Below are 19,949 nucleotides of genomic sequence, written 5' to 3'. Positions count from 1 at the left end.
AAAAAAAAAAAAAAAAAAAAAGCAGAGACCAGTTCAGATACTATGAAACGCAATGAGATATTTGCCTATCTGATCACAATAAAGTTTTTTTTACCCATATGCTGAGCAGAATGAATGTAAGCTAAGTAAGGCATTTTCCAATGATACGTATTCAGTTTTTAAATTTAAATTCAAATGTTTAAAGAATTAAAAATTCAGTTCCTCAGTCACAACAGCCACATTTCAAGTGCTCCAATGACCACATGTGGTAGAGGCTACACATGTGGCTACACATATTGCACAGTGCAGGTCTGGAGTTTAACCACAGTCGGTTTGAAAGCTGGAGTTTAACTGCAGCTGGTTTGAAAGAAGGACAAGATAACCAAGAGAGAGGAAGTCAAGGAAGGAGAAGTCAGAGTATTGAAAAGAGCATCTACATAAGGTACTGAAAACATAAGAATTAAGTGAGAAATAGTTTAGGAGAGAATGTCGGTAAGCCAGAAGCTAAAAATACAAGGAATGAGGGAAAAGAGACCCAGGGGTTAGTGATAAGGAGGGGTCGTGGGTAGTATGGTTTCGTGACCTGGGATTCAAAGACGGGAGGTGTATGGGAGAGAAGGAGAATGGGGGAGGTGACAACGGGGAGCAAGGAGACAGACTCCACCCAGCAGTCTGCAGGGTGGAGGGGACCACCTGGGAGGGCTGCAGAGGAGAGCCGAGTTTCCGTTAGTTTGGGCTGGACCTCTCTGAGAATTTCCCAATAGCCACGAGTACCCACCGTGGAGAAGGATGCTGACAGCGAGCCCCCTCCCTCTGCCTCCATCATTTTAATTCATCTTAAGCTTTTATTTTTTATATATACACTGGGATTTCTTTAGGGGAAAAGTCTACTTCTAGATATTCTAAATCAAAAATTCCATTTCTCTATCTCTTAAAAACCAAGTGAAAGAGGATTCTTGACCTTTAAGTGCATGGCCATCACGTGCGGAGTTTCATCATATTCACCGAAGGTATTGGGAAGACCTAAGAAAGTATATTTCAGCCATTACTGGAAACTACTTTAACAAATGACATAGTATTTGTAAAGGTTTTAGGTTAAAAGGTTAGAAAAATATTTATAATTAAATCGTGATTACTTGCAAAAACAAGTAACAATTCTTAACATTAAACATAGTAAGTACAGAGACGCCATACCAGACAACAACAATAAAATCACAGAGGAAAATAAACATCCATTATTTCTTCTCTATTTGAAAGAAAAGCATCACTACTACATGAGGCAGAATTCCCCTACCCCTATCCCTCCCTTTTCTGTAAAGGAAATTCATTCTTGTCTCCTAGAGGCCTAGGGGTAGGGGTTGGAGGAGCACCACACATGCTTTGAACTAATGAGCACCGGACATGCAATTAAAAACAAGCAAAACACAACCCATCTCCTTTCAAGTAAGTTTTCCCAAGTAAAGGTTTTAGCATCTAATTATCCAATTTCCTGTTTTATTTATTATCCCCTTCCAGTTATCTTACTCCTGGTGGGAAATAAAATTTACTGCATATTAAAATGTATATATTTGGAGGAAGACGGCTGGAAAATGATTTTTAGCCCAAAGTAGTTAAGTGGTGCTCAAAAACATTCACCAGGAAATCTGGTTAACCCAGAATGGATTACCAATATTAAATGGATTGCCTGAAAATTGTCTACATTTATCTTAGGAATTTTTATATACCGTTAAGTCCTAACTTTTAAAAAGGAGAAAAGTAACAGGCTCTTTTGTCAATACAGTGGAACAAAGAAGAGGGCTCTCTCTCTCTCTCACGTTATTTGCACTCATCTCTTTGGCCACGCCCACATGGCAAGCACTGTCACCAATTCCAAGGCTCTGGTCAGTTAAGTTATGACTAGGCTTCATGCCCCCAAGTTCTGTCCACTTCTGACCCTTTCAGGCTGAGCCAAACTGTTCCTTCAAGTCTAGAGGGAAACAGTGGTCTAGACCCGAACACTCTTCATTTAGAAAATTCCTATTGAAAGTCAACTATATACTAAGACCTGCAAAACAAACTCTTTTAATCCAGATCTGTTACCCTATCTACCCAGGTCTTGTGTATTTGCATTTTCCTATGTGTGACTCCCTTGAAACACACACCTGCGTTGGGATAACAGAGGATATAGGCTGTTGTACATTTTCCAATTGTTTCAATAAAAGGTCTCATTTCAGCTGCACCCAGAGCACAATTTAATCCAATGCTGGAAAAACAAAAAGAAGGTATTAGAAGTACCCTCTTTTATTCTAAATATTTATACATATAAAAAGTTATGATAAAGAAAGGAGTATATTTAAAACCAAGCAGATAGTAAGTCTCCTGATTCAAAGCACGTTTATTCAGCTCCAGTCAAAGCCACCTCACTGAAGTTCCCTGCAACACTAAATATTTCTGCCCATGTCTCCAACATTAGATCCCGCCTACGGATGTGACTCCTTAAATAAGTTCACCGTTTAGTTAATGGTATACCATGAAACAGAAATGTCTGCAAACTACCACTGCTAATAAACACTGGAAAGCAATACTTAAGAGAAAGAAAAAGGAAAATCTTGGCGGTAGAAGGAACATTAATGGCACATGGAAGCCACTTCGGGGGTCTTGAAGACCAAGACTCAGTCCTTGCTCCAACTGAGTTGCAACGTGACCTTGGACTTAGAATTTGTCCTCTTATAAATTAATTTGTAACCAACGGACTCTCTGATTTGCAAATGAAACTTACTGCAGACTAAAATAAAACAGATCAAAGCAGAGCTGCTAAAACCCCTCCAAAATCACACTTAGTGGGAGCTGCTGAAGTCTTCAGGAATTCAAGAATTAACTACGAAGTGACAGGACTATGTCATCTTTTATTTTTTCACATTTTACTTTTTTTCTTTTACTATGATTTCTAAGTGCAATGTGATATACTAGATTAGACCCTGGAACAGAAAAAGGACATTAGTGGAAAAACCTGAAACCAGAATAAAGTCAGGAGTTTAGTTAATAGTAATATACTTTTAGTTTTGACAAAAGTACCACAGTTAATGAAAGATGTCTCATTAGAATAAACTAGATGAAGAGCATATGGGAATTCTCTGTACTATCTTTGCAACTTTTCTGTAAATCTGAAATTATTCCAAAATAAAAAGTTTATTTAACAAACAAATACCCAACTCCCATTCCTGACAAAAACTCTTAGTAAACTAGGAGTAGAGGGGAACTTCCTCCACTTGATAAAGAACGTCTATAAAAAACCTATAGCTAACATCATAGTTAATGACACAGAACTAGATGTTTTCCCCGCAAGATTGGGAACAAGACAAGGATAACCGCTTTCACCTCCTGCTAACCATCATGCTGGGAGTCCTAGGTGAGGCAGTAAGAGAAGATGGAAAATAAAAGGTATACAGATTGGAAAGGAAGAAATAAATTTGTCTTTATTCACAGATAAGACTATCTGTTCCAAAGAATCATCTAAAAAATTCTTAGAACCAAGGTTGTAAAGCACAAGCTTCATATACAAAAGTCAACTGTTTACCTATACACCAGCAATGAACAACTGAAATTTGAAATACGAAACACATTATTTACAATGGCACCAAAACAAATGAAATACTTGTGTATAACTACAAAACTGATGAAAGATATCAAGGCAGATCTAAATACATGGAGATCTATCCGATGTTCATCAACAGGAAGACTTAATATAGTTAAGATGTCAATTCTTCCCAATTTTATATACATTTACACAACACCAGTCAAAATTCCAGCAAGTTATTTTGTGGATATCAACAAACTGATTCTAAAGTTTACATGAGGCAAACAACCCAGAATAGCTAATACAATTCTTGAAGGAGAAGAACAAAGCCAAAGGACTGGTACTACTCGACTTCAAGACTCACTGAAAAGCTAAAGGAATCTCTGGTATTGATGAGAGAGCACAGACAAACAGATCAATGGTGCTGAATAGAGTCCAGGAACAGAATCACACAAATACAGTCAACTAATCTTTGACAAACGAGCAAAGGCAACCCAATGGAGAAAGGATTGTATTTTCAACAAACAGTACTGGAACAACTGGACATTCACATCTGAATACATTAATCTAGACAAAGATCTTACATCTTTCATAAAAATTAATGCAAAATGGATCACAGATCTAATTGTAAATTGCAAAACTATTAAAGATATAAATATATATATAACGATTACACAGGAGAAAAACCTAGGTGTCCATGGGTTTGGAGATGAGTTTTTAGATACAACACCAGAAGGAGGATCCATGAAAGAAACAAACAAAAAAAAATGATAAGCTAGACTTCACTAAAATTACAAACTTCTGCTCCGCGAAAGATATGGTTAGGAGCATGAGAAGACAAGCCACGGACTAGGAGCGAATATTTGCAAAACACATATATGGTATCCAAAATATTTTCTTTAATTTTTCAAACTCGACAATAAGAAAACCACCCAACTAAAGCAATAAGCAAAAGATCTGAAGAGAAGCAGCTACCTCAAGGTGTTGCTGCCAAAATTAAAAGAGAGAACTCTCATAGAGCACTTAGAACCGAGTCTGGCACACAGCAAACTCTCAATAAATGTCTATGACTCTTATTTTTATGGCCAAGGCTATAATAACAGTGAATAGAGTGTCCTGAGAAGAACATCGACTTGGGCTGGTAAGAAAGGGAAGGGTCCCCGGAGAGGACCCTAGAGATGAGTCTGAAAGGCTCACATGGCGGGGTGACCCTGCAGGGCAGGCACGGCCTCCAGGCAGGAGCAGAACGTGCACGGAAAAGGCACAGGAGGAAACTGTATAGACTCTTGGAGCTTCCATCTCACTCATGGTACAGAATTTAAAGCATTTTGATCAGAAAAATAGAAAGATGTTTCAAACTAGAATGTAAAAGCCATGTTAATTTTAAAGATAAAAATCTGAGCTTTAGAATTCCCACCTTATTTCAAACTATGCTACTTCTGGTTGCTCCACAAGCAGGGAGTGAAAAAACCTTGCAAAGTTTTTAAGTGCTGATAATAGATTTAAAATGTTGTTAGCGGGCCAAGCCAGTCTTAAACTATAAGGGGGACACTTACAGACAAAAAGGCAACTCTCTGGTGGGTCCACGGGGTATGAGAACTCTCCCCCTCCCTCAAATCGACCCATTTAGGCAGTGTCTTCTGACGTCCTCAGGGCAGTCAGAATGTACTTCAAGGAAAGACAACATCTCATGCAAGTGGTACCACAGAAATATAGAGAAGCAATCCCCTCCCGGGTCACAGTCTGTAGTCTTCAGAAGAGATCCCCCCAAAAGGAATGGAGTCAGAAAAGAATGATCACTCACCAGAGTGGGTCTGCATGAGACACGCTGATGACAAACGCCTCCCCGGTCTGGCCAGAGAGAGTCCGCCCACTTTTATCAACAATTGTCCCTGAAATCTGAATTGAACAAAGTAAACTCCGTCAACAGCACAGACCTGAGTTAAGAATACAGTCACAGAAACAAAATAAAATGAGCAAGCTGACTTTCTTTGTTTTTTTACAAGGAAGAGAACTGTGGCACTCAGACTCCAAGGCAGCACTGTCTTCTTTAACGGTCAGAACAGATGAATGCAAAGTGCCCAGGGGAGGGGTTGGAAAGCCACAGAAACAGAGAAAAGGGAAAGTCACGGAGACAAAAGCAGTGTCCAAAAAAGCTTTAGGATTCACACCTCCAGTCCCACTGGAGAAGACTACCCCACAGATACCTCAGGTTATCCTGGTCTCCTGCTGTTCAACATCTGATTCATCTAACACCCCTTGTTTGACTCTATTCTATTCTCACCAAGCAATGGGGGCCTGCCTGTTGCATTAATGAACTGGCAGCTGTCTCTGGTGCTGGATGCTTCACAGTCAGCACGCCAGTTCATCCGCCCCCCGGGCCCTAACGAGAGTAAGCCTTTGTCTTCGGGGGACCAGTGCAGCCAGGCTTCTTTGGAATAGCCTGCCTTCCACAAACCACCGCTACATTCATTTTCCGTACATTTCCATGGATAAGACTGCTATTGGTCTAGAGGTGGTAGAAGAAGGGAGGTGAACCAAGCAAGTAGCTGGTTCCTAAAAGATACTCTCAATAGTTCCATGGCAGGAAAACAAAAACCCCACCCTCAAAATGACAATATTAATAAAAGCCAAAATTCATCATGCAAATATTTGAGAACTTACAAGGATAGGCCGGGGAGCATACTCCTCTTCAAAAAGTTTGTGGACTGCAAACAAGGCTGCCTGTCAGGGAGAAAAAGGACACCTTTGTTTCTGAGAGACTGTGACACAGGTCAGCCTAACTGGCTGATCAGAATGCTCCCTTACCCAGACCTCTCAGATAAAATACACATCACGTTCTCTGGGGAGGAGAAGCAGATACACGTCCTCCTGATAACGCACAACCCCAGGGCCCCTTTCTCAAGGGTAACACTGTACATGTTACAACAAAACAAATGCCGACTGAAAGTCCCTCCATGAACTAATACTTCCTCTGAGGAAGGCTGAAGAGCTACTCTTTCTTCTTTCGCTCAGTCAAAATTAAAAATAGATAAATAAGAAGCCTCTGCTTTCCACAGCCTCATATATACATGGTAGGTATATGAACCAACAGTGTATGTCATTGCAAAAAAGAGTATGAGCTACAATGGGTCGTAAAGGCACAAATCCCATGTCCATCTGTACCGTCCATGTTTTATTAAGTTCCGGGACCAGACACCAAGGTCCTCCAATGCTCAAGGCCGTTCCACGTCGGAACTCACCGACACGGAGGGCCAACGGCACAAATTAAAACTATAGTGAGGCAGTATTTTTCAGCTATCAGATTGGAAAAGATCGAAAAGTTGAACAGAGACGGTGTGGTGAAAGCAGCACTACTGTGCACTGCTTGCTGATTGGAGGATAAATGAGTATAATCTTAGAGGGAATTTGACACTAAAAATCAAAATTAACAGTGTCCAGACCCTTTAAACCTTGCAATTTCACTTGTAGAAATTTATCTTCAGAGACACTGTGCAAAACGTATGTATGAGGATATCTACTTTTTATTCCACACACTTACGTACCTTTGTACATATACAAAGAATATAACCACATACGCACACGCGTCACGCACGCTTTTATCTGCATGGAATCCCTGTCAGAACCCTCACACCAGTGAGAGCAGTTGTCCCTGGGGAAGACGGCCGAATACCCAGGGAATAGGAGACAGGAAGATATTTACTTTTTACTCCATACATTTATGTGTCTTTTTTTTTTTCTCTTCTGGCCGAGCAGCACAGCTTGCGGGATCTTAGTTCCTCAATCAGGGATGGGACCCGGGCCCTTGGCAGTGAAAGCGCCAAGTCCTAACCATTGGACCGCCAGGGAATTCCCATTTATGCGTCTTTTGAATTTTAGAACCATGCGTATATATTTATTACCTATGCATCTATGTACATATTGTAGCTATATATGAAAATATTTACTTTCATAATTTAAAAAACATTTTTTAAAAGTTAGAAACAGGGCTTCCCTGATGGCGCAGTGGTTGCGCGTCCGCCTGCCGATGCAGGGGAACCAGGTTCGCGCACCGGTCTGGGAGGATCCCACATGCCGCAGAGCGGCTGGGCCCGTGAGCCATGACCGCTGAGCCTGCGCATCCGGAGCCTGTGCTCCGCAACGGGAGAGGTCACAACAGAGGGAGGCCCGCATACCACAAAAAAAAAAAAAAAAAAAAAAAAAAGTTAGAAACATAACCTTTTGAAGTTTCCTTCATTCTACTGGACTCAGTTAAAAATATTCAAGAATAAAATGGAATCAAGGAATTTGATTAACTTTAATAATGGCTATTACAGTCTCCTCACTACATTAGGGGATGCACCCCAGCCCCCAGCCCAGCCCCCTTTTTCTCCTTTAACTCACCTTGGCATTGGCGGTATCAAAAATAGTTTCAACGAGTAAGATATCAACCCCACCATCCAGAAGCCCTTTAGCCTGCTCTTTGTATGCTTCAACGAGTTCATCAAATGCTGCAAAAAACAAACCACACCCAGGACATTAGTCACGGACATCCTCTGAAAGCCCAGGACACGCTGAGTTCAGGCCTGGTGCCGGGTGAACTGACCACTGCTGGTTTATAATGCATAATTTAAGGGCAACACCACCTTTTGTAGGAAACATGGCAGTGATGGAAGTTAAACCAGCAAATTGAACACAGGTGCTCCTAAACACTTAGCACACGGGCTCACTTCCCATGTGTGAGCCGAGAATGAGTGGCTGGGTGGAAAGGTGTATGATTTCTTGAGCCCTGGCTCTTACTTTTAAGATCTTTAAAATAGAACTTTCCAGGGATGGTGTTAATCAATTCAGGGATGAGTGTGAGGAACAACTAGAGAAACGCGTCACACTGATCTGGATACAACACGGGTTGCATCACATTCTCTCACACCCTCTGGGGTAAAAGTCTGCGGTCCTGTAGATTTTGCTCCTGCACTCTGACACCAACTCTGTCAGAGAAGAAACCTGCCTGGGGGGCAATTTCACTCTCAAACACAAAAGTGTCTAATCACTCCTAGATAAATTTTTTGTTAGAAATGTCTCATCTACTTCCATCTGAGAGGTCGCCCCTCTCCCCATTCGATCTCTCACCCAAGAAAGAAAAGATGCTCATATATTCAATAGAGAAGCCTACTTCATCTTATTCAGGACAAGAGACAGGAAACGTTAGCTCCTCACTGCCACACCTAGATCAGAGGGAGCACTGGCCACACGTCAGCCCAGAATGAGCAACCCCCGGTGGAAAAGTGTGGTATCTGTCACCAAAACCTACAATCCGCACTTGCCTGAACTTGTCTTCTACACAGAATTCATTACCACGCGTAGTGTATCATTACTACCCTGCTCTATCATTTAATACTTTTTGTTTTTTTGTAGTCTGATGCTTCAGAAATTGACCTAGATTTCTAGACTTTTCATACACTCTCAATGCAAGTATGCTTATAGATGGTGGTTTACAACGTTTACAATGCTAGTATGCATATATAGCTTAGACTGCTTTCTGATAAATAAAGTGGGAGTCTAGTGGGTTATTCTATAACTGACCAAGGCCTGGTATCGATATTTGCTCAACTTCTCAGTTTAAAGTTTTATTTTGATTGGTTTCATTTCCGCAGCTGATAAAGAAGTCCAAACACAACAACATGCACCTTTGAAAGCAGGCTCAAAATGCATAATACTATGACTAATAATAGCTCACTTTTTATTTTAATGTCTACTACATTCCAGGGACTGCTGTAAGCCCTTAAGTCACAATAATCCTTAAGTAGATGCTGGTATTGGCCCCATTTTACAGATTTATAGATTACTGAAACACAGAGGTACTTGTCCAAGGTCAATGATTATATCTCATACTCACTGATGTTCCTGTAATCTGGTCTTTCCACAGATGGGGACACAGAGAGTGTCTTGTTAGTTGGACCCAGAGCTCCTGCCACATACCTCTTAATTCCTTTAGGAAAAGAGAAACAAGTGTGAAATCTCTAAACAGCTCATAAGTTAATACGCTATCAGATTTCCCCTAGAACACAGGTATACAATCCTTTGTCCGTAACTCTGAAATCCAAAAAGCACAAAAGCCCCACTTTTTTCCTTAATTCATCTGACAACAAAACTTGACCTCTCCTAAACTACAAGAGGCTATTTATAGTCTTTACCTCACTTAGTGGACGATTCATAGATTTTACTGCAAATAGATGTTTGATTATGAGGCTGTCCTGGATCCCACTGAGGAAATTATGAAATATAAAGTATGTGCACATGTTACCGCCAAGCCAACCCAAAAAACTCTGAATTCTCACACATGTGGCTTCAAAGAATTTCAGTTAGTAATCCTTTTCTATCACCATAGCTATGCTTGGACAAATGCTCTCTCTCCCTACTCTTAAGAAACCCTGAAGGTCGTGAACATAGGTTTTGCAAAAGTTCCTCACAGTAGCATTGACCTTGAAATGCTCTCCACTGCTGTACTGCAGGGCCTTTGCTGGGGGAAAATATTAAATCACGATTAACAATTATAAAGCCTGAAATTCAAGTACGAAGCAGATCAAATCTCACATTAAAACTCTTCCATGAATGTTTTAATAAGCTTTCCTCTAGGCTAGAGTCTAGGTGCTTCTAAAGGAGCCGGAGATACCGTGCTCCTTACATATCGGAACACAAGGCAGGGCCGTAGTGCTCTTCACCTTTGGAGGTTTTAACCAGGTGGTTATGCTTTACCATCTAACTGGAGCAAACTACCCACTAGCTGATAGCCCAGCCTTTGACCAGCTTACAAGCCCCGATATTCTTTATCTTCCCCAAAGCTGAACAATAACGTGGGTGTAAGAAAAACGTCCTTATCTTTCCCTGCTTTAGCTGGTTTGATAGCCTCTGACCTGTGACTTGGTTGGGGCAACAGTCTATGCCCTTCCGATTTCAACATTATCTCTCAGAAACGGAGCGCCTATAAATTGCTTCAGTCTTCAATAGTAGGCTGTGTCTAACTTCCCAACAATTTTGCTTTACGTCTTCCCTGTTGGCAATAATTTCACGTTTCCAAATCTTAAGGGGCTCCATGTACTTCTTCGATTCCTTTCCCAACCTCAAAGCCTCCCCTGCAGCTGGTGCCCGAGTGTTCTTAACGGCAGCCAGCCAGGAGGCTAGTTATTTCAGGGAGGCACTTTTCAAATCCCAGCAAGACTGACTCTCATGCCACCCTCTTTGTGTGCTACACAGCACCTTCAAAGACACTAGTGGTATGAAGTAGAAGATGCTCAAACGACAATCTCTCTTTACCTAAATAAGGCAAAATCACAGGAATGAGGGTGGCTTTCAAGCGAGAAGATCAAATATCTTAATGATCACCAATGTAACCAAAACAGCTGTGCCTCAATAACCAAAAGACGTACTTCCAAAGGGAGACAAATCATTTCAGCTGTAAATGTACAAGGAAGTCACGGTTCTAGCTACAAAGTTAGGATAAAACACCCAGCAGAGTAAACACAGCGCAAACCCTGAGCCCAAGGCCCAAGGAAACAGAGTCAATTCAATTCAGAGGGACACTGACTGCTCGACTATGAAACTGCAGAGAAGTAACCGACAAAGAAGCATGTGATGGTGTCTGCGGCGCTGCTGTAGGCCAACTGTTGCAAAAGGAAAAGGCGCAGTGAGGACAGTATATTATAGCTGAGAATGTCAAAGGAAACATCTTTGTAAAAAAAAAAAAAAAAAAGGAGAAAACTGTTCCTTACCTGTCTGGACAGTTATCTCCTCAGCTGCTTTTCTGGCCACTCCCGCAGAGCACTTGTTCATCCTGTAGGCCTAACACATCAACTGCAAATGTTAGTCTGTCCTTCTTTCCCTCCATAAAATAAATAAGGAATTCATGACCTTCTAAAACACAGTTTTATTCAGTAAGGAAAGGCGGAGTGAATTAGTTTGAGGTCTGAATGAAATCTTAGTCAAAAAGGCCTACCAGTGGCCCCAGCCTTGAGGGCGACAGGAAAGGCAAGAGTCTTTGGGAACTGTTTTTACGGTCTTCCATAGAACCACGAGCCAGCTGGCAAAAAGGGCAATCTCTGGACATCTGGCATGTCAGAATAAGCTGATGTAGTGAAATATTCTGAGAGTTAGAAAAAAGCACAGTAATGGAAAAAGCAGGGGCTTCAGAGACAGAAGACCTGGGTTCTAAAACCAGCTCTGTCACTACCTGCCCGGGTGGTTCCCTTAGGAACTCCTCCAGGTCCTGGCTTCCTACACCGTACAATGGTTGGAATCAGTGGGTCTGAAGTTTTTGTAGATTATGAAACTCTTGAGAATTTGGAGAAGGGCCATGAACCCTCTCACTAGGAAATAAAGCAAGCATGCAGAAACATACAAAGTAGTGCCTGCAAGTTTTACCGAAATACACTCAAGCCCATTCATTTACGTACTGTCTGTTGCTGCTTTTGCACTATAATGCTAGCGTTGAGTAGTTGCAAAAGAGACTGTACGTAGCCAACAAAGCTTAAAATATTTACTGTCTGGCCCTTAATAGAAAATGTTTGCCAACTCCCGCCCTCAAATAATTCCCCTGATAACCCACAAGGCAAGTGATTTCACAAAGCCCCATCACCATGAGGGAAAACAGTGTCAGAGCACTCAGGACTACGTGCACGAACACAGAGGCACGTTCTGGAAAAATCCCATCCAGAAATGGGGACCTCCCACTCAGAAATGGGGACCTCAGCATCTACCATATATTTTCATCATTAACAGTTTACAAAATTTGAATATGGAAGCATCCTGTTGATGAAAAAGAAATGAAATCCTTTACCCCACACCCACTAGGACGCCTACTATCAGGAAAAAACAAAAACAGAAACAGAACAAATGCTGGCAAAGATGTGTAAAAACTGGAAACCTTGTACACTACTGGTGGGTATACAAAATGATGCAGCCACTGTGGAAAACAGAATGGTGGTTTCACAAAAAATTAAACATTGAATTAGTGTATAATTCGGCAACTCTACTTCTGGTTCTGTATATATACTCAAAGGAAACGAAAGCAGGGATGAAGAACAGATTCTCTGTACACCGTGCTCACAGTAACATTGTTCACAGTAGCCAAAAGGTGGAATCAGACCATGTCTCTCAACGGATGAATGAATAAACAAAATGTGGCCTATCCATACGGTGGAATATTATTCAACCTCGAAAGAGTACGATATTCTGATACATGTTACAACATCAGTGAATCTTGGGGACATTAAACTAAGTGAAACAAGATAAGTCACAAAAGGACAAAAACTGTATGATCCACTCATATAAGGTAGCTAGGGGAGTTAAATTCATAGAGACAGAAAGTAGAATGGTGGTTTCTAAGGGCTGAGGTGGAAGGGAAAATTGGGAATTATTGTTTAATGGGTACAGAGTTTAAGTTCTACAAGGTGAAAAGAGTTCCACGGACAGATGGTGGTAACGGTAGCACAACAATGTGAATGTACTTAATGACACTGAACTAACTGTACACTTAAAATTGGTTAAAATGGTAAATTTTATGTTACATGTATTTTTCCACAATTTTTTTAAAAAAGGAAACCAAATCTGTCACCCAACTTAAAAAGGCTTCACAGAACTGTGCACACGGCCAATCATTAGGCTTTTATTCACAGTCACTGCATAATAAGTATCATTTTTATTTGATTATTACTTGCTCATAAAGAAACCAGCTGGAAAATGAATGCGCTGTTGTGTTTATAAGCAGAAGCGATTCTAACCATTTTCCCCATCTGACCACAAATAATAGATAACTAGGCATTAGCTTGACTCTGCAGCTTTGGCTGGTTTTCTCACTAGCAATTACCAATGCAGCAAACGCTCATGAATATCTTAGATACAAGGAAAAATGAAGTCCTTACCAAGTGTTCGAGGCCATAGTCAGCTTGGGCAATAGCAGTGCTGCTAAAAGTATTTGTTTCAATGATATCTGCCCCAGCCAGCAAGTAATCCTGCCACGAGAGAAAGTAATGTCAACGCTATGAGTTTTAGAATCCCTCTCCCCCAACAATAAACTAGTCTTTTCCTCACCAAGGCCACCAAGCATCTTTTGACCACTTACTAAGTGCAAGACACTGCACTAGATAGAGGCTGGGGATGCAAAAAGACCTAAGGATTTCATAGCAAGGCCTGTGATACGAATAAATAAACACAGAACTTGAATTCAGACAAAGTTCACTTGTGGTGTGAATTGAGTCAAGCTCCTAAACTCTCTGAGTTTCAGTTTCCTCATTTGAAAATAGTATAACCCTACTTCACCGGGTGGCCAGATGATGGTACAGATCACACACCACGCTTCTGGCACACGATGACCAAGGAACATGCCTTCTGTTCCTGTGGCAGCTCTCTGCTTCAGCACAGTCAGAACCCCGCTGAGAAGGGCACTATCTCTACAACCCTGATTCTGACCACAGGTGTTTCAGTCCACAGCTCCCGGTCCCTCTGAGCCACATCTGCACCCTTACGAAACCCTGAGGACCTCGGTGCCCTCCGGTTCTCCCTGTTTGAAACTTTTCTGCCTTGTTTCACTCTTTGGACACCGTCTCAACCTCAATCTGATGAAAATTCTGGAATCTCTTGATTTTCCAACAGTGAGTAAGCCCAACCCCACCTAAACAGATGGACACTGTTTGCAGAAGAGCTGGGAAATGAAAACCAAGATTCACACATTTATAATAAGTCACAAACATCCCAACTATCTATCACTAGGGAAATGGCTAAATAAACTATAATATGTCCATTTTATTACATGCTATGTGGCAGCTATAAAACAGTGTGCACATATATCTACATACACTAACATGGAAAATCTCCAAAAGTACTGAGTAGAAAAACAAAATTGACTGATATGTAAACCATGACACCATTAAGTTTAAAACATACATACGCACAAATAGTACTGAGTTTTCTACAGCTATCTATATGTATACACGTACATACGTAATATATACATACACATAAATGCATAACAAATGATCTGGAAAGACATACACCAACTAGTATAAGTGGTTATCTCTGGGAAAAAATAGAAATTTGGAGTAGTGGTTTAAAGGGAATTTATTCTTATCTATGGGTTCTGTTTTATAAGAATAAATTAAAATTTAGTTTTTCAACAAAGAGCAAGAAAAACTGAAAACAACCTTAATGCCTAAGAATAAGGTTAGTTAAGTAAATGATGATGTATATGTAGAATAGATTATTATGAAGTTATTAAAACCATGTCTCAGGATATTTAATGCTCATGGTATTAACTAAAAAATGCAAATTATAAAACAGTATGAAGCAATAATAATCCCAATTTAATTAAAAAAATCCAAACACAGAAAACTAGACTGAAATATAAATTAAAATATGTGAATGGCAATTATGTCTTGGTATCGATATTACAGGTGGTTTTAATTTTCTCCTTTATGCTTTCTACAGCATCTAGCTAGACATTTTATTTTTGTAACAATGAACACATATTTTCTTTATAATTAGGGAAAAAATACGTCTAAACTCCTAGTTATTATTGTCTCAACTTGTGTGTAGATTTAAAATTTTAAATAATATAAAGTTTAAAAGGTGTTTCTTCTAGCTCTTCACCCTTTCTCTCCACCTTCTTTCCCGGAACAATCTCCCACTCATGGGCTCCGGATATGACACCCCTGAGATTCCAAGCCTATTCTCACCAATTTAAAACACATGTGATATGGGCAAGCGACTTAATTTCTCCTCAGTTTTCCCATGTATCAATAGAAAGCCGTCAAGATTAAAGGAGGCCATTAATGACAGCAAGGCCACAGGTGTTTTAAATATTGGTTCCTGTTGGTCTCAGCCGATCAACAGTGATGGGCTAGGAATGCCCGATGCACTCACTTGGGCCCTTACCGCCTGTGCTGAGCCAGGACCGAGCCAATGCCACAGCTACACTGGCGCTATTGGTTCTTATTATGATTGCAAGACTCACCTCAGCAAAAACCATCAGGGAACTTTTGAAAAAAAACAAGGTTTATTACTCACAGGCATGCCCGGGTCATACAGTGAGGTAGCTGGGGGAAGGCGGGGGCTTGGGCAGGAATGACCGAGAGAACCGGGGGTTCTGCCTTTATTGGGGTCAATGCAGGGGTGCCTAGGGTTTTGTGGGTTCACTCTTTATTGGAGAACTTAAAACCTAAGAGCAGGAATTAGGGCTCAGGAAGGAAAAAGCAGGGTAATTCATCGAGGTTACCCAGGGCTTTCTAAAAAGGGAATTTCATGGCTGGGGGAAGCCTGGTTCCCGGTCTGGCTGTTTAGCTAGCAGATGTGTCACACAGCTGGCAGGGTGTTTATTGACATGGATGTCTCTGAAACGATGCCTCCACAACCAAAAGCTTAATGTCAGGCACTTATATTACAATCAAAAAAGCTTAGTGTCAGACACTTGCACTTCAAATAGAACCTGGCCATTCCATTAAAATTAAGTATCAGGGGATCAGCTCTATCTATGGTCAGTAACTCCACTAGAAATAACTAAGTGTGAAAATAACCCAGTCTTTTTCCCTTCCTCATCCATGAACATGACATGGTCTCTACATCCAGAGAACTCCAGCTAGTCAATGATCCCCCACGAATGGGACAGCTAGGTTACACCTTACGGTATTTACAGTCATTTTTGCTTCATGTCCCCATCTTGGGAAACTTGCTGTTCTACCTACGTGCCTATCTAACTCACAGGACAAAGATTCGTTCCCTCAAAAAACATTTACTGGGACTTCCCTGGTGGCGCAGTGGTTAAGAATCCGCCTGCCAATGCAGGGGACAAAGGATTGAGCCCTGGTCCAGGAAGATCCCACATGCCGCGGAGCAACTAAGCTCAAGTGCCACAGCTACGGAGCCTGCGCTCTAGAGCCCACGAGCCACAACTACTGAGCCCACACCACAACTACTGAAGCCCGCGCTCCTAGAGCCCGTGCTCCGCAACAAGAGAAGCCACCGCAATGAGACGCCCGTGCACCACAACGAAGAGTAGCCCTCGCTCGCTGCAACTAGAGAAAGCCTGCGTGCAGCAACAAAGACCCAACGCAGCCAAAAGTAAATAAATAAATAAAATTTATTAAAAAAAAAATTTACTGACTTACTATGTGCAAGATACTGTTTTAGGCAGTAGGGATTCAGTAGTGAAAAGCAGGCCTAAATTCCTGCCCTCAGGAAGCTCATACTCTAGTGATAATCCACTTGAATAAGGACAAAGCCACACATCATGGGCTGGGTTGGGTGTCGGAGGTTGGGGGAGGGTGGTGATTTCACCAACTGCATAATAAGAACTGATGTTTGTAACCACGCCAAGCAATTCATACCCATGATAGCATTCCCAATCCACAATATACTGGAATTTTAAAATGCAATTTGACTACCTAGTTTCAGGCCTCGCAGAAAAACTCGTAGAACCAAAGCTCTTCAAGGACCAATTTAAAATCTTCCAGTAACTACAATTTCCATTATAACCAAAGGAAAGGCATTCCTAGTTCTTCTTCAAATGAAAACCGTTCTGCATCTTATCTAGAACAAAGTCTTGACCACCCAAGGATCCTTTCCACTCTCAATGAGTCATTTAATCACTGATTCGTTTGAGTTTTTTTTCTTTAAGAAGAGCCTGAAAGGCAGCAAATGCAGAAAATAAATAAGTGGGACTATATCAAACTAAAAAGCATCTGCATAGCAAAGGAAACCATCAACAAAATGAAAAGGCAACCTACTGAATGGGAGAAAATATTTGCAAATCATGTGTCTGATAAGGATATCCAAAATAGACAAAGAACTCATACAACACAGTAGCAAAAAAAAATCCAAACAATCCAATTCAAAAATGGGCAGAAGACAGGACTTCCCTGGCGGTCCAGTGGTTAAGACACCACACTTCCACTGCAGGGGGTGCAGGTTCGATCCCTGCTCAGGGAACTAAGATCCTACATGCCTCGCAGCACGGCCAAAAAAAAAAAAAAGGGCAGAAGATCTGAATAGACATTTTTCCAAAGAAGACATACAGATGGCCAACAGTTACATGAAAAGATGCTCAACATCACTAATCAACAGGGAAAAGGCAAATTAAAACCACAAGATATCACCTCTCACCTATCAGAATGCCTATTATCAAAAAGATAAGAAATAACAAGTACTGGTGAGGAGGTGGAGAAAAGGGAATCCTCTCGCACTGTTGGCAGGAATGTAAATTTGTGCAGCCACTAGGGAAAACAGAATGCAGGTTCCTCAAAAAATTAAAAATAGAACTACTATATGATCCAGCAATTCTATTTCTGGGTAATATCCAAAGAAAACAAAAACACTAACTCAAAAAGCTAGATGCACCCCCATGTTCACTGCAGCATTATTTACAGTTGTCAACATATGGAGACAATCTAAGTGTCCACTGATGGCTGAATAAAGGAAATGTTATATGTATATGCAATGGAATATAACTGAGCTATAAAAAAGAAGGAAGGTGGTTGCCAGAGGCGGAGGGTGGAGGGAAGGGGAAATGGATGAAGGAGTCAAAAGGCACAAACTTCCAGTTATAAAATAAATAAGTCATGGGGATATAATGTACAGCATGGTGACTATGGTTAATACTACTGTATTGTATATCTGAAAGTTGCTAAGAAAGTAGATCTTAAAAATCCTCATCACAGGAAAAAAAAATTGCAACTGTGTAGGGTAACAGATGTTAGCTAGACTTACTATGGTGACCGTTTCACAATATATACAAATTTCAAATCATGATGTTGTACACCCGAAACCAATGTTATGTTCTTTGTCAATTATGCCTCAGGTTTTTTTTTTTTTTTTTTTGTGGTACACGGGCCTCTCACTGTTGTGGCCTCTCCCGTTGCGGAGCACAGGCTCCGGACGCGCAGGCTCAGCGGCCATGGCTCACGGGCCCAGCCGCTCCGCGGCACGTGGGATCTTCCCGGACCGGGGCACGAACCCGCGTCCCCTGCATCGGCAGGCGGACTCTCAACCACTGCGCCACCAGGGAAGCCCGCCTCAGTTTTTTTAAAAGAGACTGAAAAACCTATAACAATGCCCTTCTCCAAAAGATAAAACTTTCTTACTTCCCTGGTAAATATGTTTGTCCTTCAAATTGAATCCAGACGAGAAAAACAGATTAAATCACCTTAGTATCTCCTGTAGTCATAATCCTATGAAATTCCCGTGATAACCTATGAAACAATTTAGTCCTACACTTATTTGTAAATTTTAAAAGTCTAGCAATACCCAGTTACTTGCTTCTGATTTCTTTACGTTGGCTAGCCATTTTTATTTATTTATTTATTTATTGGTCATGCCACACAGCTTGCAAGATCTTAGTTCCCTGACCAAGGCTAGTCATTTTTATGAAAGACAGGAAAATGGCATGAAAGAACACGGGATTTCAAGTCAGTAAACCTCTGTAACGTCAGGCAAGTTATTTAAACTCTGAGGTGCTCAGTTTCCAAATCTACAAAATGAGAACAACAACTACCTTTCAGTTTTACTTCATCAGGGCTGTTGTGGTGACTTAAATAAGTTAGTGTAGGTAAAAACCCTAATTTGTCCAGGATTTTATGGTTTTTCAGTCGTTGAAATGCCTCAAAGGCAGAAAAACCTGCCCTCCTCATTTCCTTATCTTGAACGCTCAATACCGTGCACATTTATATGGTGCCCAAAACCTGCTTTCTGAATAAGCCACCTCTATCTGAACAAATCACCCCTTTCTTCTGTCTCCCCCAGAGCACTTGGCCCAGTGGTCTGCCCTCAGGACACCAAAGGCCTTTCGGAATGACAGGATGAAAATATAAGAACCTGGGGATGCTTTACCTTATGGATTTGGTAAATGACATCGGGCTGAGTTATACTTAAAATGTCATTGTTGCCTTTCAGGGGCCTGGCGTGATCTTTAAATTCTTGTCCTCGGAAGTCGTCTTCACTCAGCTTGTGCCGCTGGATCATGGTCCCCATCCCTCCATCAAGCACCATAATCCTCTCCCGCAGGATGGCGTCAATCTCATCCTGCAGGGTCTTCTTCATTCCTGCTTTAAAGAAAGTGAAAATCTGACTTTACACAATGAAAGAGGGAAAACGTGTGTGGAGAGGGAGTGTAGACTAAATTATACTAATTCACAACAGGGAGTAAATGGGGCTCATAAAACATGTGCTTGTAACCTTGAGGCATTTGAAAAATGCTGCCCCAAAATGTTTACATTAAATAACAATGCTTAATGAAATAGGACACTGTACACAGCACAGAATCACTGGTAAAGCACCACACCAAGGTTAAAGTAGGCTCTAGTTGTTCCTGTTTCAAAGATGAGAAAAACAGGCAGCAGGGCTTCCCTTGTGGCGCAGTGGTTGAGAGTCCGCCTGCCGATGCAGGGGACGCGGG

At 41.2% G+C, this 19,949-nt stretch overlaps 1 protein-coding gene across 1 annotated transcript in view; it reads right to left on the bottom strand.

Moving 5' to 3' along the window:
• The window catches only part of MTR (5-methyltetrahydrofolate-homocysteine methyltransferase), a 120,218-nt gene that overhangs the window by 91,474 nt on the left and 8,795 nt on the right, over nt 1–19,949 (bottom strand). The window contains exons 2-10 of the mRNA XM_024115733.3: nt 19,385–19,599; nt 13,432–13,521; nt 11,284–11,353; nt 9,411–9,503; nt 7,919–8,025; nt 6,200–6,259; nt 5,340–5,434; nt 2,121–2,221; nt 941–1,002 (exon numbers count right to left, since the gene is read on the bottom strand). Of these exons, the coding sequence (XP_023971501.1) occupies nt 941–1,002; nt 2,121–2,221; nt 5,340–5,434; nt 6,200–6,259; nt 7,919–8,025; nt 9,411–9,503; nt 11,284–11,353; nt 13,432–13,521; nt 19,385–19,599 (893 nt within the window). The remainder of the gene's footprint in view (nt 1–940; nt 1,003–2,120; nt 2,222–5,339; nt 5,435–6,199; nt 6,260–7,918; nt 8,026–9,410; nt 9,504–11,283; nt 11,354–13,431; nt 13,522–19,384; nt 19,600–19,949) is intronic.

This window comes from Physeter macrocephalus, chromosome 20 (genome assembly GCF_002837175.3).
Source record: "Physeter macrocephalus isolate SW-GA chromosome 20, ASM283717v5, whole genome shotgun sequence".
In the NCBI taxonomy this organism is placed as follows: Eukaryota; Metazoa; Chordata; class Mammalia; order Artiodactyla; family Physeteridae; genus Physeter; species Physeter macrocephalus.
The sequence above is the reverse complement of the archived record's forward strand: the minus strand, read 5'-3'. Positions and strand labels throughout refer to the sequence as shown.